General features: G+C 36.6%; 1 protein-coding gene across 3 annotated transcripts in view; it reads right to left on the bottom strand.

Annotated features, from left to right (window-relative positions):
- Window positions 1-2,418: 2,418 nt before the first annotated feature.
- ANKRD10 (ankyrin repeat domain 10) overlaps window positions 2,419-25,779 on the bottom strand; it is a 32,117-nt gene continuing 8,756 nt past the window's right edge. The window contains exons 3-6 of one of the 3 annotated variants that reach the window (XR_657395.2): window positions 17,368-17,499; window positions 10,859-11,094; window positions 7,022-7,117; window positions 3,643-4,084 (exon numbers count right to left, since the gene is read on the bottom strand). Coding sequence is in view for 1 of the 3 variants with exons in the window: in XM_009276063.1 (XP_009274338.1) it covers window positions 3,618-4,084; window positions 7,022-7,117; window positions 10,859-11,094 (799 nt within the window). In the remaining 2 variants the exon portion in view is untranslated. Of the gene's footprint in view, window positions 4,085-7,021; window positions 7,118-10,858; window positions 11,095-17,367; window positions 17,533-25,779 lie in introns of all 3 variants that reach the window. The other 2 variants (XR_657394.2, XM_009276063.1) reach the window with 2 other exon arrangements.

The following is a 25,779-nucleotide window of genomic DNA, read 5'->3' on the forward strand; positions in this document are numbered from 1 at the left end:
GGGTTCTTTTTTTCCCCCCCCCCCCCCCCCCCCCCCCGAAGTGTGTAGTTTTTCACTGACTGGAAGAAACTGGTTGGACACAAAACAAGTGGAGAAGTGTGCAAGGCCGTACTTCAGAAAGTGTGCGTTACTGATAAAAAGTAAGAAATCAACTGAAATTTCACACAAAATCGAGTCTCAACCAAAGAGATAGCCAGGAGGATGATGAGAATAACTGGTTAGTGTATTCCATATGAAATTCATGGTGGTGCTATTGAGTTAAATTTAGGCAGGTGGAAAGTAAACTTCAGTTTTGGAGACCGATTCCCAGAACCAAGATAACGGTAAGACAAAGCGTCACCTAAAACAATGTTCGGTTGATAAAAGCCTTGAAAATTCTAGGCTTGGACTCGTTCGTTCGAGTACGAACAGTCCTACGACACTATTGCCTTTGCTAAACAAAAAACTTGTGAGAATTTAACTCCAAGTGCTTAAAACCCAGCAACCTTTTCAGGAATTGCAGAGCACAGCGTAATTAAAATGGTTCAGCACTGCTGCCTATTAGCAGAACCTGAAACTTCGTAACGCAGGCCTGAAGAGGGCTTGTGAGCCCTACCAGGCTTCTTAAACTACGTCAGCTGGTCTAGCACAGCAAAACCAGAGAAGTCTTCCGTATTTTAATAGTAAGATATTTAAAAACAAGGCCTCTGTGTCATCAGTAGCTACATACGGAAAGACACGGCTACACCCGGTAGAAGTCACTCCACACTTGACAGTGTAAGTTCTTCACCGACTAACTCAGCACCTTGCCCACCAGAAGTGCGGCTGCATCTGTTAGCTTCGTTACTCTCACACTTCTATTGTTCGCGTGTATCTGAAATTACAAGACAAACTAAACCCCAGGAAATTCCAATTAAACGTAAGAAAACTTCCTTCCCGTTAGGGTGGTATGGGTTCGTAACAGTACCGTACACTTGGGGATGTATCCACCAACCCCAACCGTGCTGTGATTCTGTGAGTCCCTATTTCACGGTCTGTGGAAGATTTATGGAGTAATTTAAAAACGAGACTTTCGATGGCCTTTGCTGTAAGTACACGTGTTGTCTCAAAAAGCACCTGTAAAAAGGCAGTCTCAGAATTCTTGTAAAATAATTACTTGGTGCTTTAAAAATTATACATCTCGGCTCTTGGCTGAGGCATACTCTGTCACAGACTTCTCTCTTTTGCAACGTTAGCCATAAAGGAAGCTACCCAGCAAACGCACACAGCGTGTCTACATCATATGGGCCTTCACCAGTCTTCTGCGTTTAATTAGAATTTAATAATTAGCTTCCATGGGGCCTGACAGCAGATACAGACCTTGAAATCCGTCTCTCTGTTAGCGTGTGGCTGAACACACACACACACACACACAGAGCAGTGCTTTTTAAAATAAAGCGGTAAGTTCTCTCTTTGAATTTGAAATAGTGTCTTCCAAGGTATTTTTAGGTGCAAAGATGTGAAAAGCAAGCGAATGAAAACCAAATGTACACATTTTTTTAAAAACCTTGCCTTACACAGTCACACTAGAATTATGTACCTAAAATTTTACCATCTGAACAGACACATGCAAACTTTTGTTACCGAGAGAAAATCCTTTAGGAGTCAGTTTATAGCCGTGTACGTAAGATGGCAGTGCTTATTATAACTACCAGTTGCTTTATTTGAAGAAGCGCAAGAAAGCATATGCAGCAAACTCTGCAAATACTAAAAAAATCCCCAAACCAAATGCTACAACAAACGTAAGTTAGTATCTCGTGTTAGTACGATGGCGACAGCATACACGCCTCTGGGCACTACATCACCAAACTACATCGTCTAAGAACAGGGCCCGGATGCAGCTGTTCGAGTGCAAGCAAGTGGTTCCACGCGTGGCAGAAATAGCTTCTCTCAGGTAAGGTTCAGCTTTCATTAATGGTCTTGTTTGTCTCCAGAAGGCACCGAGGAGTTTTGCTGGTCTGGCCAAGAATTTGCAAAAAGACCGGTCGATTTTCCGATCGGTGCGACTCTCAGTTTGGATACACCGCGGGTATCTTGTATGTAGACGGTGAACCACGGAGAGTGTAAAGTCTATTTAAACACTGACTCCTCTGTGGTCTGTTGCATTTTGCCCAAAAATGTTAGGAGGAGAGTGTAATTTCCATGAAAATCAGACAACCAGTATTTTTAACCCACTTTTGGAGTTCAAGGCTGATAGAACCTTCACACACAGAATATCCAGTATGCGTTTCTGTAATTCAGTCAAGGGCAAGTTATCGGGCTGTTCACATTTGCTTCCATATACTGACAAAATCAAGAAATTCCACAGTTGCACTGAGAAAGATTATGGAGAAATGCGATTTAAAAACTATTAAGGACGTGCTCAAATTGCCAATAAAATAATAATGTCTAAACAAGATATTCAGATACAATGTAACATGTTTATTTTTTTAAATCCAATTTGTAAAGGTCCCTTTTTAAACAAAACAAGAACAAAAAAATCAACACAATTCAGAGGGCTTATCTCATTTACCATATTCTTCCCCACTCATCACTTATCGTAACACAAAGCAGCAACTTATATTATTAGTGCTCATATAGTGCACTTATATGAATTTTGATTTGTGTATTAAGCTTTAAATACAATGTATTTTCCGTGAGCATAGCCCAAAGAGTACACAACATTACATTTCCAAAGCGTATGTTAAAAAAAAGGACAATAAATGTATATCCAAGACAGTCAAACTCAAATATTTTGACTTGGCAAATTCTCTAACAAGTAACAGCAATTTTAAACTGCGTACAAAGCGGAACAGTGCCAACATGCCTCCGGTGTGTGAGCTATGGTAAAATACCAAGCGTACATATAAAGGAGAAGAAGCCAAAGAAAACCGCCACAAATTCAGAGCTAACCTGAGGCACAGCCAACTGCGACCGAACGAAGGCAGCCCACTTCCCCAGCCCATAATGCAAAGAGCCCAGCAACAACGAAAAGCACTTCTACGCTACAGAAAGTGAAACGGTAACTTCTTCCAATTTTGCCTCTGCGTTTTTAAACGACTTGTTCAAAAAATTTAAAGTTGAACATCTAATTATACCAAACAAAGGTACAAACTATAAAGTCAGAGAAGCTCCAGAAGATTGCCACTTTCAACCTTGCATAGTGATAGCTGGCATTGATATTGCTACCATAGCTTCAGCAGAAGATATGGAAAAGAAAAATCTTTACTTCTAGGTGATGCACATACGTAACATTTTCTTCACAAACTTCAGTTAAACGTTGTTTTAATAAAAGGGGAAACAGCTCTAAAAAGGGAAAGATAGTGTTCACAAGCTTAGAAATAAAAAAATACAAACCCAGAACATTCCATAATAAAAAAATGAAAATAATAAACATTCCATCATAACAGCACCTATTTTATCACTAAGTAAGCCCCATACATGCAACAAACTACAACTATTGTATAAGGCTGTCAAATTAAAGGTTTACTTTTCATATAAACAAAGTGTAAAAATAGCAGTAAGTTGCAATCTTCAAATTTAATGCTATGTGAGGATTTTGTCCCCCCGGTTTCATTTGGTAGCAATTTCAGTATGCGTTTGATACAAAGGTCATTCGTCTAGGAACCGTGGTACAAATACATTGTGCCTAGGACAGTATTGTCGTATCTCTGTTCAACCGTGACAGAATTGGAATGCTCAACAACACTACTAAGTTCGGGGATGCTTTCAGCGGTATCCCCAAACCCGTGATAGTGTCCATAGTGCAAAGTATCGCCAGGGTCTTCCACCCACGAGGGCCGGTTAGAAACACAGCTGCTCGGGCTTCCGTTCAGATGTAGAGATCCACACATATCGGTGGAATTATTCATGGCCTTTTCTGGTTCCTCGGTGCCGTTACTGGTATGAATTCGATGCCTACTGGGAGAAGTTATTCCAGGAATTATTCCGTTAGGTGTTAATGACAAACACTCCTCGCGCCTGGCATCCATCCCGCTGAGCTGTTGTGCGGCGGTGAAATCCAAATGTCCATTGATGGCACATCCATTTGTCAGTGCATTCAGTATGGAGCTACTGCTATTCATATCTGCATTAAGAAATACACCTGTCACCAACAATTAAGAATAAATCGAAATGCATCAAAACGCCTCCACTATACTCCACTTATTTAAAAAAAGGTTTCCATACACAGCTTTGAAAATAAATCTACCCTTTATTTATGACAATATAGGTAGTTCAAAGTTAACGAGAGCTGACCACTAAGCTCGTAGCATGGATTCTTATGTTGAAAATGCAGCTATCTATCCACGTTCAATGTGTGAATATGCCTATATTAATCTTTGCGAAGACAATGTGAATTTCTCAGGAGCTTTTTCATTTAACTGTATGAACCAAGTGTGGCAGACAACATTCTGGGCAGTGTTTTGAAAGGTGGAATAAAAGGCGTCTTCCCACCTTAACTGTAACGCCCTCTTGGGATGAAAGATTATGTAGATACAAGAACTGAGTATCTGTGAGAGCGTGAAGGGTTGGGTCTTTTATTTTTCAGCTGTAATTTATCCGTGGCTCTTTTTTGTTCTTTTTAGTGCTCTCACAGTACAGTATACACTGAAATAGGTCAAATAAAGAAATGGTACCTTGGGGTGCTAATATAAAATGTTTCAAAGTTCCTTTATTCAGAAAGTGCTTCAAGTTATCTAGCTGCTTGCTACAGAACGTACTAGGCAGGTTTGCATTTAATGGTAAGTTTATAACATCTGTACAATCCACATGCAAAATGCCATACAATAGCAACAGCAGAGTGTACAGAAGACTAAAAAAGACTAGTAGTAAGAAACGAAATTCTAAAAATGTGCATGCAAAAACCACCGACAACTGTTTTAAAGCAATTTCTCCTTTGAATTTAGTAATTAGTACAATAGTTTTTATTTCCATAAACAGATTTCATCAGTATGTCTGAAACATATGTTTTTGCAGTGGTACTCAAAGTACTAGCACAAAAAATGGGTGATATATTCTGCCTTAAAAATGCCTACTGGTAAAGGACGTCTAAAATTTACATCTATATTGGTAAAGATGAGCAAGGCAAACGTAGAAACTACAGACCTATACGGTGACATTTAAAGATTTTACATTCCGTTATTATCCTTGGATATATGCACATATGTTTATGTATACATGGATATGTATACATATCCATTGCATAACCCAATGTGCAAAACAGGATTGCATTTACTGCGTATTTCCAATTCAAGCCAGTAAGCCTGTTGGTAACTTCCCACATTTGTAAAACACTGGGTTCCTGTTTAAGTGACACATAATGAGTACCACTGTTCGACAAGGAAGAATCTGAAGTTTTGGTTCTCTGTTAGTCCTTCACATGGATATTATTTGAAACACGGATTACGATACTGATGCTTCACATACAGCAATACATAATGCCAAGAAATGTGTTCGACTTGTAACTCGGTGGATGTACTAACTGGAGTTTCCTGTTTAGTCCCTATATGGGTTAAAATAACCGCATCAGCTGAACTCACTAACCACAAATTCTTATTGAAAGTGGAAAAAAAAAAACCCAAACCCATCAAGACATCAAAGCTAGTATTTCAGTGATGAAAACGCACAGAAGGAATTTCATATAGTGTTTATTAACTGAAAAGTGCAAAATATTAATGTTTAAAAATAAATCCTTATATGCTGGCTTTGCCAAATCAAATTTAATAAAAATAGCACTACTGTTAGTTAATATGCAAAAGTAGGTAATGAATAGTTCTAGTGATAATTATAGAATGTTATTATTTGTTAAAAATTAGCACCTACAGTAATAGAGTATATTTATGAAAGACAATCATTTTCCCATAAATAAGAACACTTAGTAATTATCACTGGAATATATCATAGTCTACTTTTTAAGTACTGATTATATATATATATGTATATATATTTATTCCTAATATATTAAAAGATCTATTATCATTCCCTTTAGTGAATCTGATCTGTGGTACAAAGCATAAACATATTTATGACAGAACAAATTAAAGTAAGAAATCAATTTCTGAATATAATAATGCACTATCATAGTAACTCCATGCCTTTACCTACAAAGTGCATGGAAAAAGCTGACCCAAGACAGTTTTAATCGAAACTCTATACACATCCTGGGGTTACCAAAAGCATCTTGATTAAGCAGCCCTTAAAAAACTTACTAGCATTAATATTCACTAATACTAGCAACATTTTGACTGTTTCATGAAGATCGGTACAAAACACAAAAACTGTTTTCCAAGGTACGTTAGTGCCAAATACTAGTTTAAGACCTGTGATGTCCAGTCTTTTATTTACATAACCCCCCCCCATAGCAGGATCCTGCACTTACATCATTGTGTCTGAACAAATTCTGGACACGTGGCATATGTCTAGACCATCCTTCATAGTATTTGTTGAACTATTTTGAATATAGCTTAGTGGTAACATACATTATTTTCAAAGCTATATAAGCACTAGGATATGTTTCCCAATCAAGTCTTCTTATTAGCAATTAAATCTATTTAATGGATATGAAGCGAATAATTTATTTCTGGATTTCCTTTAACCTGAAATTATAGCAACTAAAAGCAAGGCACAACGTAATCCAAGCCTCAGGTTAAAAGTGAACCAGCCATTGTGGATTTCCGTTTATCCAAAATAATAGTAAACTACTAATAGACCTTCTCTTTCACCATTACAATATATTGCATGAAACAGCTAATTTTAGATACTACTAAACTCCCAATATAATGGGTGTTACAGCAATACAATAGTTTTCAAGACTCTAGACAACAATGTGCAAAAATAAAGGACTAAGTTTTATACTTAAATTAAAAATAAAATGCATATTGATTCTTGCAACGACAAGGAGTTTGCATTGCAGAAACAGTGTATATCTCAATTTCTTTTGGTCCAACAGAAGTACTCTCCTGTTGTTTGGTGTCTTCAACCATTTGAATGTTGTTGTAGTTAACAGGAAACTGTCCACTCCCACCTGATACAACAGCAAACTCTCTATCAACGTGCATATTGTCAGCATCGTCCTCAACTCCTCCATTCATCATTGGTATTAAGCCATCAAAGCTGTAAGCTGATAAAAAAAAGTCACATTTAGTCACTGGTGCGCACTTGAAAACTCACCCAACAAACAGATGAGTACTTTGATAATTAAAACAAAAGCTTTTTACAAAGAAATGTAAATTTTTCACGTCTGAAAGCTTCTGACGTTTGAAATTCCAAATGCAGGTTAAGTAAAGGCTAAGTACTTGCACATTCAGTTTAATCCCTCAAAACGGAGAATTACCAGTGTACCTATCAGACTTTGCACCTACATACCAAACAATTATTAGTCTGATGGACTAATAGAATGAATAAAGAGCAATTTAAGTTACTCATATTTAGGCTTTACAGCTAGCGTGCCCGATAGCTAAAAAGCAGTCTCCACCTCAAATGTCTTACTGTCAGTCTGGACTGCTCCCTCTTTCACCACCAAGTGCCAGTTCCCAGTAACCCACCCCCTGTTCATACCAGACTGCTCCAGAGATCCCTTCAAGAGCTGAACAAACAGATCTCTCTTCCGAGAAAAGCCGGCAAGTGGTTAGACTGCTGTGGGAAATGCTTTAATAAGATGGGCTTGACTTCACTACCTCTTATACCCACCGTCCGAGGCGCTGCTCCAGTACTATCCCAGCAGACCCTGCACTGCTCTCACACTAACACACCTTTCTATATACACTGCACACACTCTTAACACTACGTTGTAAAGGGCTACTTTAGTAGACTCTAAGTCAGCTCTCATAACCTTGGGCACAACAGAAATTTTCGTCAATTACTCTTTCTTAAAGAACCTTAAGCAATAGCTAAAGTGTTTCAGGGCCAAGGAGATCACACAGGGCTTAAAGGAGACCAGGGCCCTTGCATCAGTGGGCTTCAAACTACCCTGAACCAGGAAAGGCAAGGCATTTTTTCTAGTTACCTACAGGAATACGTAAGTGCAGTTTCATGCTGGCCAATTCAAGGGTACACCTGGCAATACCTCCACCCCCACCTCTCCAAGACACCTAAAAGCAGCCGGGCTGAGGCTCGTGATACTGATATAGTCAGTCACCGGTTGCGTACAGCAAGTCAGTACTGTCTGCAGCACGTACAGCAGAGTGCAAAAGCCAACCTGCCGAGGGCCACGAACCAGAGGGGCTAGGATTAGGACTGCCACGAACACACCCGTGTGACCTGCTGGCCTGGTGTGCACCACCCTCCACCAACCAGCCCAGGAGGCAGGGTGAAATTTCTGGAATTGATTTCAGAAAAATGGACATAAAATCCAGCTTATGTTTCTAAGTCAAAAGTAAAAACTATTTGCTGTACATTCTGAAAGTGGCCACTGATTGACTTTTGTTAAGTGCAGCTTCAGCCTTTGGAACTACTTTTTGTATTACATTTGAAGAAAGTAATTAGTTTGTATCACAGTATATCATGTATCAGTATTGCTTAATTTTGAGACGGAAAGTTTTTTTAATGCTATGCACCCGATAGCAGATACGTGTGTGTGCACATAAACAAAACTACATGTAAGTAACCCCCACTCACTGCCCAGTTTAGCTATTCCAGGCCAACGGGCGAAGCACAGCTTAAGTATTTCTCTTCTTCCAACTCAACTGCTTACAGGTTCTTGTAAGGGGCATATACTGTGCCTGGTCACAAGAAGTAGTTTTTTTCAAAGCAGCAATTGTTCTAATTTGGGGTATGGCCATCAAAACCTGACTCTTCCCTGCAAATACAGGTTACCTGCAGTCTCTCTGAACATCTGGAATCTCCTGTGCAAATAGTCCTTAAAGGACAACAGACCAGCGTGGTTTTGGTAAGGGCAAAATTGCCACAAAATTGGGCTTTTTTTGTAAAAAGGCTAGCTAAGCACAAAGATGTACTCATAAGTTCTCATCACTCAGCTCTGTTGTTTACAAAGCGTCTCAAGAACAGTGATTCATTCTCACTCCAATAGACATTTAGGTTGATACGACAGATATTACTGATGCTGATGTCTTTGAGAGGAGACGTCAGATTAGAAACTTCAGCTTCCGCAGCTGGGATGCTTCTCTTAATTACCATAAAAACCTTCAAGCAAACGCAGCAAAGCTTTTGGCTTTGTTTGCAAAGGTCTGAAGAAGTCATACTGGTAAAAATTTCAAAAATTACCTACTCTGATTGTTTCTCTAACATCCTTGTAATTGCTTAGGAGATCTCGTTCACTTAAACGTACTGTGCATTTGTTTGCTTGATCTAACTTATCCACTGGACTGTTTTATGCTGAAAGGTAATGCAGATACTGCCATTTCATGACAACATATAGAATAAAAATAGCTAGCCCAGTGCCACTCCCACAGATTGTGGGGAAATGCTACCTATTGACTAGATTAGAGCCATTTTCTGCAACTAAAAGAGATTGCTGGTTACGAACATTCAGAAGGAATAGCTCTTCAAAACAAAAGATATGTAACTTTGACTTCAAGCAGCGCCTCCCGGTAACAGAACGTGAATGCATTGAAGGCATCTTTTCCATAGCTGTTACAGGCATCTGTATACTGCCTAAGTTTTCTCATTCTATGTAGCTACTTAAGGACTTCATTCTTGAAAAGTGATCTTGCATTTAATTGCATAGGCACTCTATTCCATCATGAAATTATTTATAGTTTAGACCAACTACATGAAGTAACATACCCCGTTTACGATTGGCTATGGAGTACCCTGTTAAGGCCTCTGATCCTGGTATAGTTGAAATGGTGGCTGGATAGCAAGTACTAAAGCAAATACTACGGAGTGTCAATACTGATGTAATTTATGTTGTCCGTGTCATATTTAGAAACATTGTTTTGGTCTCAATTCCCCTCTTGTTATCTGGAATGAAGCACTGTTTGAGCCCATTTTATTTGAGCCTGTTTTGAGCTCAATGAAAGTCACACCCATTAGAACAGTATAAAACTTGAACTGACGAAAGTGTCTTCAATGAAGACCTACAAAGTCCCTTTCCTGATGCTAGACACAGGAAAAAGAAATGAGGTTTGAGTGCAGAATGCCGCATTCTTTTTAATAAGAATTTAATGGGATGACCAACGATACTCTCTATTGTGTTATTCAAGGTGTTTGCAAGATGTAAAAAAGATTTCTTCATATAGCCACCAAAAAATACCTTTGAGGTTGTACTATCGCATCATTGCTGGCAGAGGAAGCAGCAGTATCCTCAACGCACAAGGCTGAATAGGAATCCTTAAGGTTCATTCTAGTCTTACATCCTCCTGTAAGGTATCAGTTCCCCTTGGAACATGATCCTGGAAACTTAAGGTATGTTAACTTCATGTCACAGACATAATCCCTCGCGATTTGAGAAACCTTTTTGCATTAAATTTCTTTCATCCATCTTATCTAGCAAACAGTTTTTTAACTGTGAATGAATCCCGAAGTGGAAAATTACCATGAGAACATCCAGGCATCTTTGTGAATTAACGCAACGTTATTCGGCTCTCCTGAAGGAGAAGAAATTGAGGAAGGAGTAGAAGCTAGTTTCAGCTCCTACTCTTCCACATATTACTCTTGGCATCATGTAACTTTAGCACTCTCTGGAAATAGAAATTTCAACACACCAAGATGATGACAGGGAGAATCGGGACCTTGTGGCATGGAATAATTGTATTCATCTGCTTCTTGTATTAATATGTAATTTAGATATGTACGTGAGTTTGTCAATAATACTCAACACCCACTCTGAAAGGCTTTAAAATGTTTATTTTCCTTTCTCAGCAACAGCATCACCCCATCCCTTTTACCTCTAGGGTCTCACCTTCCGTTCTAGCCTTCTTTACTCCAGCAGACTCTGTATCTTCAAAGGATCTCTTTCGACTTGTCCCACCACTGAATGGATTGGGACCTGCATTCTGATGAACCCCATTTAAGGTGCCATTGCTATAGAAACGATTCAGGTGACAGTTCTGGAGGTTCAAGAGAAACTGGGCACATTCTTGGAAGCCCTGGGTATGTGCAAGGTCTGCTGCTGTCAGGCCACTGGCATTTCTCAAGCTGTACAATACAAAGAAACTGAATTACACTCATTCATCAAGCTAGCTTGCTGCTGCTGCTGCCCTTACTGACTATCTATCTGTTGGTGATGAGAGAAAACATACACTTAGCAAATTTCCATTAAGAAATTAGTTATCAATCTTAGTTTTATAACTAACTTAACTTTTCGCACATATATCTGGCTTCTAAGCAAAATTTGGGAGACAATACACTTTTAAATAAAATCAATATACTATGTGCCTTAAAAAAAACCATCTTCCTATTTAAACTTCTCAGAATGCTTTATTCTAAAATAGTCTGAAGTATCTGATCTTTACATAAACTTCAGACTAATTTAAGCCTTGAATTTTACCATCTTCTGCAGTTTATTCTGCAATCTATTGCTTTAACTTGAGCAAAAGGTCAAATACTCAAAACAAACTTAACATGACTTGGCAATTGTCCATGGCATTCTGGTTTCTAAGGTAACAACAACATCACTATTCTTCCTAACAATAAAATATACACATATATAGAAAAAGATAGATAGATAAAGATGCTATACTTAGTTATGCTTTGCTTATACTTTTTTTTTTTCTGGTTTGTTTCTCATTTCAAAGTGTGTGACATCATAAGTGCTGGGACTTGTTTTGTTATTTGAATCAAGACTTTTCCATGCACGAGAGAATGGCACTGGATTTTGAATATTCTAATGCATCAAGGAGATTATAAATGAAATCAGGTAGGACATGTAGAGATGTAGAGGTTTAATTTGAAAGAGTGCTGTATCACGTGCATTTACACAAACATACAGTATGTCTGTGCTTGGAAATATAGGGTAACTTCATAAGTGCATAAAAGTGGAGATGAGGGCTAGAAATGACAAAACTAGATCATGAAGCGAAAGATGCCGATAAACCCTTCCTAAGGTTTTTCTGCCTTTCCACAGAGATCTAACTAGTCAGAAAATTGAATTTTTGTTTCTTGGCTTCAGTAGACAAGTCCATTACTTAAAAATCCAGAAACAGACCAGCCAACAGAGTAAGAATTCAGAAGATTAACAGACCCGATTCTGTTGAAACTCATACGAAATGGAAAACAACTCACCCTAGCTCATGCAAAGAAAAGAAAGCCCGACTTTGCTTCCTAGATCACTGCAATTTATTTGCTATAAAAATGAGACTAAAAGAATCTTTAGAAACTATTACAGAAAGACTAATCCCATAAATGGATACAGCTCGATTACATAAAATTTGGAAGAGTAAGTCAAAATACTACAGAATCAGAAAAATCGTTAGGCTAGATCAGGGTAATTTCATTCCATACTACCATATTCTAAGTCAACATTTACTTGGACTACTAGTGAAAATCCACAGAACAGCAGCCAAGACCGGCCTAGAAAGTAAGACTTAAGAAGACTGAAAAACCTCGTTAGTCTAAAGAAATGAAACCTCAAGGTAGAGGTATTGGTTTTGAATGGCTAAAGATGGCTGCCAAGAGAATAATCTGTTCTGTGCGTCCAGTACAGGCAGTATATGAATGGCATTAACATGAACAAAGGATATTTGAAGTTAGGCATTAGGGGAAAGTTTCAGAGTATAAAGGTCGCTGAATCTCTACAGGGTTCTCTTCCCCCCCCTCGTTTTAAGAGCAGATTATGATTTCAGAAATTCTGCAGTCAATCCTTTCCCATGCTGAACTAGACGGCCTGTTGAGGTTCCTGCTAACCAGCGTTCAATACTCTTTTGGTAGTTCTCATTTGCTTGTGTAGCAGCATACGGACGTAACACAATGCAACTACAATTTACGAAACAGAAATTTCAACATATCTGTTTTGAACAAAAAGAATAGCTCAGTTCTCTGAAATCCATTTCAAATTTGTGAGCCCCAAAAGGACAGTAAAGGAAATCTAAACAAGATCAAATTAAAGTTACGCAAAGATAAAAACGACCAAAACAATATGGTGTTGACTGACCACCTAATTTAATAAAACTTCAAGAAGTAATTCTATTACTTAGCAACTGTTATTGAACAGTATCTCTGCTTTGAAAAATGGACTGTAAGACACACTACAGTTAAGTCACCATTTCCCAACGGAATGTCGATGTAAGTTGCCAGAGGCATCTGGAGATGTACAAACTAAGATGCAAGTGTGTAAGGCTACACGATCAAACTCTGGGAAAGAAAAGTTTCGTTTCCCAGAAACAAAATAAATGAACTTTCAGTTAGTGTTTGTCAGATTCTAAAATGTAATGACCTGTGATAATTTTAGATCTGTCCCCTTCCCATCTCTTCCTGAACAGCTTACTCTTAACAGGTACACAAAGATGTACTTGTTCTACAGGAGTATTTTGGAAGTACTGCATAGGTTTTCAAGGGACTCAAGCACATTGGATATAACATTCTTGCTTCTGAGAGTTTGGAAATGTCTCTCTGAATTTAGCCTACCAATTTCAAGAGAACTTCCTGTGTTCAGAAGTTAGTAATGAAAAAAAGAGACGGGAAAAAAGTTAAATCAGATAAAAGGAGATTACAGGATCTAGATCACTTTAGAAACTGGCTGGCCAACTCCTACAAAAGAGAACACAACTGTCAAGTTCTCTCTGCTCCCTCTCAGTGGGAACACTAATTTTCTTTAGCTGATTTTTCTAGCCTTCTCTAGGAGGAAAATCTGTCAGTGGAACACAAAAGGCAGCAAGAGCTAGCCATGCTATACTAGCTCATCATAACAAAATGCAAGTAATCCAAGAAACAATGGCTAACTCAATTAGCCACATGCACAAAGTAGGAAAGAAAACGCTCTTAACAGGTATCACAGAGTTTTACCAGACTGGAATAGTTTTATGGATTTCCAAAACATGTAGAAATACTGCCATCACTGTGAGGATTCTGAGTGCATAACAGAAAAACACAGTCTTACACAGTCCTTCTAGAAACCCCGAAGTGGAGTACTCGAATGAATTAAAAAGCTAGGACATCTACTAGACCATTCTTTAAAAGTGCCAGTCTGGACTTGGAGTGGTACTACCCTGTTACAGCAGTAGTTACAAGGAACTGGGAACACATCTATTACTAAATCTGCAGTGTATGGTCTACCTCAAATGCCGCCAATGTCTGAAAATGAAGCAGCTCCCTCAGCTTAGCCCATAAACTAAGAATATAAAAGCCATTACTGTAAACAGACTCCATTATAGGAATGAAAATAGAAATGGTTCACTGCCCCAACTACACATAAGAGTAAGAGGAGTCCAATCTCTTACGTGTAATCCCTATGTCAGTCCTTGGTTATGAACTGCAATTATACGTAAACTGACTATCAAGTGAAAAGAAGGAGGAGTAATAAATGAAGATTCATTTGGCTATTAAGTAGACTATATGAGACATGAACTGCATGGTTAAAAAAAATAAATCAACAAGCAGGAAACTCAGAGAGGTAATCACTAGATTTAAGTAAGTTTTCAACTACTTCTGTTATTACAGATGTCCCTTGAAAGGTATGTTTCTTCATTTCTCATTAAAGAAAAGGATTTGACTAGGTAAAGGATATTATAACTGAAAGTAACTTCAGGACCCGGGCTGTGAAAGAAAAGCAGTGAAAAAAAAAATGTAAACTGTTGGACAACATAACATGGACAGAAATACCTCAAAATTTCATATGTCTTGAAAAAAATCCTCTTTTCCACCCACCCTGTTTTTTTATAAATTAATAAATCCTTTCAGTACTAGTTTTGATCTTTTACCCTAAACACCTTGAAATAGCGGAAGCTGCAAAGCTCAGAACACACCGTCTGATATTACATCTTCAAGCAAGCTGCCCTTTTGTTACTGCTAATCATACAGCAAATATGACAGCTCTATTTCTGTATCTGCATTACTCAGAATTAAAAACGAGTAAGGAAATTTCCTGCAGGTTTTGTGGGTGGTTTGTTGTTTGTTTGTTTGTTTGTTTGTTTTTGGGTGGTGGTGGTGGTTTTTTTTCCCCCCAGCAAAGATGCCGAACTTGAGGACAAGCTTATGTTTCTTTTCAGGTTTTCCTCTAAGCTAGGCTACCTAGCTGAAACAAGACTAGGCAAATAACAAACTACATGGACTGATATTTTTCAAAGATGATCTTATGAAGGAAGAAGCTACCAGCAAGGAAGGTGTGGAAGGACGGAAGAAAGTCCTATTAAAGAAAAGAAAATCAGGCTCAGCCTTGAAAAGTTACATGCATTTTATGATTAGTCAGTCTTTTATTAAATAGTATTCATTGACTTGGTGCAGTATTTTCTAAAGGTTGGCCTAGTTACCGTCAAAACAGACAGCTGTGCTCCAAAAACTTAATTCCCTCTCTCCAGTAAAAAAAGTCAAAACCCAAAGACATCTCTGAAGGAGGTCAGTCCAGCTACAGGAACAGGTCTGAAGAAGGGACACTGAAAACCAAAGCTCTGAAAAGATAATTCCCTTTTTGGCACCTACTCCACAAAGGAACATACATGAAGCCTTGAACTGACAAACTGACAAAAATTCCTTACTTAACCTTGCCCAGGACTAAATGCAGTTTTGGTAAGTGGTCAGAAAGTCAATTCACTCTACGCTTAGAAAACACATTCCTTGCATCATTTCCAAAGCAATTAGAGTATTTGAAAAACAAATGAGTCCTGTTAAGATTCTTTCACTTAGTATTTTTTTGCTTTATAGTTTATTCATTATTTCCATGTAATTCTTATTACTAGAAACGAGTTAGAATCATGAAGCATGGTATTATTTACCCTCAGCCTTCTTGTAGGCTAAAATCCAGGAGCTACGAATGATAAAGACATACTGTTTTCCTTGAAGTACAGAAGTATGAGATGCTAACTCCGAAGCAAAAGAAGAAAGACAAATGTAATCAGAAAGATACATTTTCATATTATAAAGTTATTGTAAACAGAAAAAAAAAAATCCATGAGAAAAGTTGAGGAAAGTCTGGATATGGATGAATATAAGTAGGTGATCTTGAAGTTCCTTGACAGATGACATTTAACACTTGAATTGTTCTGTAGTGACAGGTGTTTTATAAATAAACTCAAAACGTGCACTGTTATATTAAGAGTTAAAGCTCTGACTTTTGTACATACATTTATTCACACACCTTCTACAGTGCTTAAAACAACACTCTTGTAACACATTTTTCTTCTTCCATCAAGTGATGTCCACAGGCAGTCTTCAAAACTGACTAATCTTGGCATGAAGAGGACTTTTTTTTCTTAAATCTGCTTTTCTCCCTTTGGTTGACATCATCAGAACTCCCATTTTAAAGGCCCAGTTCATCTGAGAGTCCTGGTATCAAATTAAAGCAGCTATAAAGAGGACACCGATGAAGCGTATGTTTATATTTCCTTCTTCTGAAATGTTTTTAAAAATGCTGGCTGTGAGTGTAATTAAATTGTTGTTCAAAAACAAGAGAGATAAATGTTATCTGACCAAACAGGATTGATGTACAGAAACATCAAGTTAATTTTCAGTTTAGCTTTAGTTGAGGAGGTTGTTTTTATTATTTCAATCTAACCACAATTTGTTGTTTTGAGAAGTTCACTGAAGGAAGGAGAAAATCTGAGGCAAGCTCTCAAAAAATATGCAAGACACTTCCACTATGATTAAGTTATAGAAAGTAAAAAAACCAAAACAAATAAAACAAAACTTAGAATTGTTTAAATATAACTACCTTCATGTAAGAAAGATTTACTTCAAGATAACTTACAAAATTTACTCTTAGAAGGATCTGTAGAAAAAGATAAACACTTGTGCTTCTTGCATTGAATTATAAATTATACTGAATTTAGTTAGAAAGAACTTGATTCTAAATTGTTCCAATTGTTCATATTTTTTATGCTTATTGGAGGAAAAAAGCAAGTACATTTCTGTCTTTAACATAGAAATACATTTGAAATACGCTATCTTCCACTTATAATGTCACATACCTTGAAAAACAAAACAAATGTTTGCTACAAAAAGTCAACAGTAAATTTTTTTGAAAAAAACATTCATAGATGTAAAAAAAAATCCCCTAAATGTTTAATTTTAAATAGTGATTACATCACCTACAGCTTACTGTGTTTTTGTTAATGCCATGCGACAATCTAAGAAAATAAACCACAGTTTTCGTATATCAATGTAATATCTGTTAAAAAATACTGATCTCAACTTATCTATTGTTAGTTTACAAATAAAAATGTAGATAAATGTAAATTAGGGTAAGCAAAGCATGCAAATCTATAGATTCTATATCTGAATTCCTAGATTAGCATTAAAACCAATCACCGCAACAAATACCTCAACAGTATGCCTTGTGTGCAGAAAGGAAGCGATACTGAACATTCAATGCCACAACTGTAAGGTTTTCGGAGAAGCACCTGTGGCAGTTTCAGCAGTTTCTATATGGAATGCTCCCCCTTTCTAGGATTACTTGAAAAAATCAAGTCAATTCGAATTACGTAGCTGTAAAACATTGACATGTGTAGTTTTTACAGTTTCAGAATCTTCTGTTTGATTTAAACGGGCAATGGTGCATAAACAGGAAACTTATACCATAAGGGATCACATATTTGCAGGCAACATTAAGATTAAAAGTTACATTAACATACATGAAGTGCTGTAGCACATTATTCAATATGTAAGCCATTATCATGTGACCACCTTAACAACAAGATACTAAGCCTTTTATGCCTTTAAAGCATTATTACTTTCATCCTGAAACCAATTTGTCAGTTCTTCACTGAAATTTATATAGAATGGATTAAAATTACCGGTCAACTCATGGCTTCAATTACTTTAAATTTAGTAGGCTGTATCTCAAAAGAATTAGTAACTATTCCTATACAAAAATTAGCAGATACAAGGATTAAAACAAAACAAAAGAAGAAAGAGAAAAAAAAGATCAGAACACTAAAACGCCCACAGTGAGAAAAAAACGTTTCCTATATAAACATCAGTATACTATTCTAAAATTTCTAAAGCAAAATAATTTTAAAATACTGAACTTTAAGTGTTTTAACCCTTTGGTGTCCAAATACAAAAGTTGTGAAATAGTTTCAAACTTTTTTTTTCCAGATACCAGGAGAAAAATATTCTTAACTAAACAGACGTGTGTCACTGCTGGGGATAGCTATAAAAATTCATGCTAGAATTACATACTGGGTATCTACAAAAGCGCAAGTTGGTGCCAAGTTTTTATTTCACAACAAAACATGTGGCAGCTGAAATTATTTTACAACTTTTAAAAACAATGGTGGAGTTTCTCAGAACATCCTCCAAAATCATAGCAAGGCGAGTATACTGGAAAGAAGGAAGCTCTTCTTTGTGAAGCCACTTTTTTCACATCAAAATCAAGGTTCTCTACGAATTATGCAGCTATAATCAGCTCCTAGATACTTCAACTCATGACTGAGCAAATGCTGGCAGAAGAAAGAGTTCATTAACCATGGTAGGCAACATTAGGATTACTACAAGCATCACCATCAGGTGGTGATTTATTGCTGTATCTGTATTCCAATTTATATGCTTTAAGGAAGACCTCAAACAGTGGACTTTGATTTTTCAATATCTCTTGTAAAAATGATTCATATTTCCAGGTAAACTTTTGCCTGAATAATATAGGCCTATCTGACTTTGCCTGGTATCAGCAATCAACAATATTTTTAAATTCATATCCGATTATGTAAGAAGTGATTCCTAAAGACAACTCACAAAAGGAAGGTATGAAAGACTGTGGTAACTCTTAAAACAACAGTCTGGTTGCAATACAGCACAACAGAAAAGATCTTCCCTATTAAAAGGAAAATAAGTATTTCCCAGATCACTAGCAAAAATGAATTCCAAATAAGCACCTTTTTAGTACTGCAGCCACTTTAACTCCAAAGACAATATAAGAGTTACTTAGCCAGCCAGCTTTATGAAAATGACAACTATCATTGCTGCTGCTATCATATTTCTAGAAACAGACCAGGAATTGCAGATAAAGTTGCTTACAATGAGGAAAGCATTATGGAAGACTATTAAGGAAAGGTTTAGTGCAAACTCTTGACTTGAAAAGATAAACAGCCTTGCAACGCAGATTCTGTCAAGATGCCTCTAGTAGCAAATAAAATCACATTATTTCTCCTCAACATACCAACTGAAAACCAATGATAGACTAGAATTAGAAAAATTAAGAAAGCAAGCTTCTCTCAAATGTGCCAAGCACAGAAGAAAGTTCAAGAGATTTAGTACAAGAAGTATGGACAGCAAGAGCTTGGGAATAAAACTAAAGAAGAGAGGTAAATGAATTTTAAAGTATTTTTGTGCCAAAAGGGGGGGAAAAAATCAAGAATGAAAGGACTAAAGGTATTAGATTGATTCATTATTTTCCCATAATAGGCATGGAGAGGGAGACTATCAAACTACACAAAATTTTATTTTTTTGGTGACAAAAGTAACTTGATGTTCTTACTCAAGCAGACAGAAGATCTTTCGGATTAAGAAACCACTGAAGTGCATAAAACCACTTTAAATGAGCTTCACAAAAGAGTTTTTTCAACCTAGATTTTTCTCCATTTAAAAGAAAAATTTATCTACCATGTATGAGCAACATCAAGCAAAATACAAGAAGGAAACAGAAGAGTAAAGTTTTCCCTAAGTGATAGCTGCCAAAGCTCTTCCAGGGTTTGTGAAGCCACCATGCAATGAGATATATCTTGTAACCTGTAGCACATGACACACATTATAAAACTTTTTCTGACCAACCTGAGCATGTTCTGGGCCATGCCACAACTGCTTAATGTTTTTTGTCCAGGTTCAAAGGTACTAGTTGAACTATGATCAACTTTACTGAAAAGACACAAACTAGAATAGCAAACGAAATCCAAATCAACACAGCAGAAGGTAGAGCAGACGTGTTGCAAGTAACAATTCTCTCATTGCATATCCGGTCAAAAAGTATCAGCAGATCAAGCACAGCACCTGTACAGATCATCACCACCATCGATGTCTGGACTAACTATCAGAATTAATCAGACTATTGTATTTGGGAATACACTGCACCCTTGTTTCTTCCACTGTATCTAACTTGTGCTCTGGCCAAGTTCCACTTTGTAACACTTTGGTTTCTCCACCTGACTTAACCGCACCCAGGTTTCTGTTGCCAGTAATAGAGTATCTTGTAGAAAAAAATAACCTATCTGAAGGGAAGCTGCACAGTGAACATTAGCACAGTACTGTATGTGAAGGCAGATCACTCCAAACAAAAAATCCTAACATTCCTGTCAGAAATCTGAGCTATCCTCATTTAAAAGTCTTGGTAACACTACTATGTTCCTTATCCAGCTCTTTTGGACTGAAGAAAAGCAGAGAAACCAGTCCTATAAATCACAAAGGTTTGTCACTAATGAATAAGCTCCCCTATCAAGCTGACCCATATCCTGTGAACTTCCTTTATGTTCCAGAAAGGTCACAAAATATCACTGCTTTAACAAAGGATTTAACTTTATTCATAAAAAGTACAACCTCTCACATTCTTCCCTATTTCTGAACTGATGTCAGTAACTACTGTTGTTATTCCATCCCCACTAAGAATAATCCACTCTCAGACTGAACAGGAACTCAGTGGTAAGTTTGCCTCAGCTTCCTGCAATTATTCAGAACAGCTGTAACTGAAAACTACCCTGTTCCATCCTGGTTTACTGTAAGACTGAGCCTCTCTCTTTCACCTTTTGATTTATCAGTTATCCATGCATTTATGTTCTGCTTCAGTATTTCCAAATCTTTCCTTGAGACCAAATCCAAATTACCGCCTTACTTCATGGTCACAACCTCCTACAAACCACGTTAAGTTCTTCTACAACAATGGCAATCAAGAGTAAAACCAAACATGGAAGAAAATAGCAAGCTTTACTTGTAGTTGTTTTGCAGGAGAATTAAGAGTTTCACCACTGAAATGACAAACCACTTTGACTTTGCCTTTCCATAAGAATTTACGTTAAGCGGGAAAGGAAGAATGAATTCCAACACCTGTAGCCTCCGTACTGCAGAATGGTCACTACAAGAAGACTACAGTGACGGCCCTTAAAATGCTTGTTATAACAATGATAAAATGATTATATACAATGAAAGAAGAACAGCCACATTTTTTCCTCAACTATACTGCACTGTCTAATAATGCAACAACAGTAGTTAATCCAGCAATTTAACTGCTATCTGGAGAGCAATCGAGTTTGCAAAAAGAATCGTGTATGAAGCAGTCTGAGTTTGAAAAGTACCAAACAGATTATATAAACATTAATATACTAATTAACAGATAAGAACCACTCGGTTGAAAAAGCACCTAAATCCTATTCCTAAACAAATAATCAGTAAGAACCCAAAGCATTATTCTCAAGATGAGGTTAATGACCGTAAGAAAGTAGGATGTTGATTCTTCTACACTGAATCAATGTAGCAGTACAGCTTCTGAAGTAAAAAGATGACATAGTAACGGCACTTCACAAGTACATTAACACCAGAAATGGACTGCAGTTCAATATTAGTTTGGTAGTTAAGTTAGCTAGGTAAGAAAAACACGCAATGTTAAAAATCCACAAGTATCTGCTAAGATTTTAAAAAATCAGGAAGAAATCGAAACTAATGGAGGAAATCTCTGAACCCTGAGGCCCTTCAAGAGAATAGGCCATGTTAAATTTCCCCTCCAGACTGAAAAGGAACTGAGGGTTTACGACACAAAGGAATGGCTGATTTCTGCGTTATCGTCATGAATTCTACACATCACTCTTCCTCTGTCTCTTCACTAAAGGTGACTGAATTTCAGAAAGTCAAGAAGTCTCAAAAGTACAAATGAGAAACAAAAGCTGAGATATCACAGGAGTGATCATAATTAAAATGTGAAACAGACTTCAAACAGAAATGTATTACAAGAATTTCACAAAGGGCTAATCTAGCAGCACTAAAAAAATTCACATTCGACAGATTTCCGTTATGGAGGATGGAGAGCAGTTGTGAAGAAGAAAAAAGAAACTAATGATGCTTTTTTTTTAAACAACACAATGCAATTCGTGACACACGAATTTGCAAAGAAGAATTAAAATTAAGCCACTGCCAAAGAATGAGAATAAAGTTTTTGCTGAAAAACTAAATACCAGAGATAGAACATTACTGGCATTATAGGAGGAGTGAATTTACACATTCAAATGAATGCAAGACAGCTTTAATGAGAAAGTGGCTGAAGTGTCTGCCTAAACTAGATCAACATCACGATATGAATCTATCATCTGGTAGAAACAGATGTACTGGTATATTTATCCCAGCATGTCAGTTATTCTCCCCAAACCTGGAGACCAGAGTATAAGAAACCAGAAAGGAAAGCATCTCTTCGGGGTCTTGTAGCATCCCATCACGGTATACAAATCAATTTTTCAAAAAAACTTAAGATTTCTGGCAGGGAAATAAAAAAGCTTTCCTATGCTACTATTCAAGCATTTTGATCAACAAAACTGAAGCAAGTACTTGTGTTCAATTGGATGGATGCATACCAAGCCACATCCTGTCCCACAAGTTACACTTCTCTTTATCCCAGGATAATATAGTGTTTGAAACTCCTCTCCTAGCTCTAAATCAAGTCACTAAGGAATACACAACTGTTCAAATGACAGCTGCAGAAGAATTTTTATTCAGAAATAAGTGGACACAATGCACAAATGACCTGCATGAAAACAGACATGAAACCAGAAGAAGTAAGTTCAAATCAGTATAATTAACAGCTGCATCTGCTCATTATTTTTTTTTATTCAACACTGTCCTGTGTTTATAGCTGAATTTTATGTTTATAGATATGCTGTGATGCAATCTATGAAACTATATTAACACCCAGCATTTCAAAAAATAGCGTAAAAGAGCAAAACAAAACATGGCACCAAGAAGGCTTTTCCTCCATAAAGAGCTGTGGACACTTGTTTGTCACCATGATAAATAATACACAATTAACCATACAGAAATTGCATAATTATGCTTTTTAGTGAAAATCCAGCAGTTATTATGGATACTTTAAAAGGTACTATCCACATTAAAAAGTCAGTTACACAGCAAACCTTTTCACTCATATGAGGACATTGTGACCACCTGCTTCCCCCTCTTCAAGGGTCCATGAATACCATAGTTAGTGGAGCAACCATTTTTATGGCTGTAGGACATACTGTGCACAGAATATGCTTCAGCTAAAATGAGAAGGTAAATACCACAAAAAAATCAAAATATTTTCACTAGGGTACAATTATTATTTTTTAATATTATTAAAAATTTACACAGGAATAGAGACCCAAATTCTCTCTCATCAATTAGGAAAACAATGCAACAACTTCACGAAATTTAGAGACTGCAACATACTGTATTTCTCTGTAAAAGCAATACACTAACAAGCCTGAAATAAAGTAAACTAAAACAATTCAAGTGAGGCAATTTTATTCACACTAAAATTTTTACTTTTATCCTTATTGGACTATTTGTCAATATTCTTTGGCTTCCAATATAACCAAAGGAGTGAATAAAGTAGAAATACAGTAAACACGGGTATCAAAGATTACACTAGTCCAAGTACTTCATTTTAACAGCAGTATTTCAATAATCCCTCATTAATAAAAAATACATTTCTTGCAATATTACACTACTGATTACTAGTGTTCGTGTAATAATGAAATCTTAACATCCCTGTTCTACTTTCTGTAAAAAAAAGTAGGGATGGTGCAATACTTGATGTATACTATAAATATCAGGTATAAGCAGTATATTTGACTATTTGCAGTCACAAGGGATATTCTCTGCATCTTCACCTAACTAGACTTTGATACCGTAACTATATTAAGAAATAAAGAAAAAATTGGATTAGAAGATCTGATCCCCATTAAAAAAGGCCATACTCATCATCAGTACAGATCTGTACTTTAGTTCTAGTTAGTGCTTAGTTCTGTATTTAATAAAATTCTTGCCTTGGTCCTATATAGTCAGTTATTATTTCAGTTAATATATACAAATTAGAACTCAAATATGTGGATAAAATCCCTCTCCTTTTCTTCTAACTGAAGCCATAAAATAAAGGAGTCAAAACTTTCACAGCATCTACATTTTCAAGATGTTACAAAAATCATGAAATCAACATATGGGGCCAGTTTTCAAACCCAGATAACCCAAAATTAATCAATGTCAAGAGCATATACGTGGATTTGGCCTAATTTAACATACTGAGCCTGGAAGCTAGATTTTATGGAAAAAAATCCTCACCCCAATCAGGCAAGAGCTAGCTCGCTCAGCTGACAGGTCCAAGTCCTGACCCTCTAAATGACTAAACATGGGTTGCTCCACCTGCCTATTCCATTTGCATCCCTGATTTTACCATTTCCTGGAGAGGATCTGATATTTAATTACCCATAGAACTTGTGACAAGTCTATCCTACTGAAACACAGATGGAATTCTAAGTTAGAAAACTGAGAATTCAAATTATTTCCTGTTCACTAAAACTGCTATAAACCTACGCTACTTCTGCTGCAAATAGCTTTGGTCAAAGGCAGACACTGCTCTCCAAGTTTTACAGAAATGTTTTGCCTATGGCTTGCAAATACGATGTTTAAGAAGCAAGATTTTAGTTCTGTAAGTTAAAGTTGCAGCCACATCTCCAACCTCAGTTACTCAGCTACTTATTTTGAAAGTCCTATGGATGTAACACGTCCTCTTCTTTACATCATACTCTTAACTCACTCATTTCACATTGTTTATGCAGTTCCACAACTTCTCTTTTGATTGGATACTTTGTAAAAATCACAAGATTACATACTAATTGATGATGATAATTAAGGTTTGCTCAATTCCACAGTAAATTTAAATCCAAGTTTATCTTAAGATATCTGAAAGTGAGTGCAAAATGGGAATTTATAAATTTAAGACTGATTTCATGAACTTGTCAATAACTGAGACAGCTGCCTAAGTTATTTCAGTGTCATTTTTCTATGAAGCGATCTCTTCATATAAAGCAATTTGTTCATTATTATTAACTTAAAAGGTACTACATTTCCTGAATACTCTATGATACCATTGAAAGAGTTAAATTTTACGGTAGATTTATCAGGGCAGCATTACAAAAACAGTAAGATGGAAACCAAAGGGTAAAACAAGAAATTAACTACATGATTCTTACTTCACTTACAACTTAAAAGTTTCATATTGCAGGTTAAAATACAGTAACTAGTTACCATTTAAGATAATAATGCTAGTTCTAATTAAAACAAATTGCTAAAGTATTTACATTATTATAAGCCATAGAGCTTATACTCAACATTTCTAGGTGAAAACTGCATCCATTTTGTCCATGCTGTAAGTTGCAAAAGTTTGTGAGATTTTCTGAATGTTTTTGCAGTACATAAACCTTTAAAGAAAAAAGTTAACAGGGCAAATACACAATATACTAACAAACAGTATTAAACTAACTGCTAAGAGTGTGTGAGAGGCTATTTTGCACATAGTGTTGCTTTTGCATTGTTTTCTGTATTTATTCACCGGTGCAAGGTGTAAATTTGTTGTAAAAAATAACTACACGCTAGATAAAGTGTACAATTTGGGGTCATCTGACAGAAGCGTGATAAATACTTTAATATATCAGATATAAATGCAATACTAATGTAGCACACTGGTATCACTTAAGTAAAATAAACTTTATTACTAGACATGCAAAA

Source organism: Aptenodytes forsteri, unplaced genomic scaffold (genome assembly GCF_000699145.1).
Source record: "Aptenodytes forsteri isolate BGI_AS27 unplaced genomic scaffold, ASM69914v1 Scaffold96, whole genome shotgun sequence".
NCBI lineage: Eukaryota > Metazoa > Chordata > Aves > Sphenisciformes > Spheniscidae > Aptenodytes > Aptenodytes forsteri.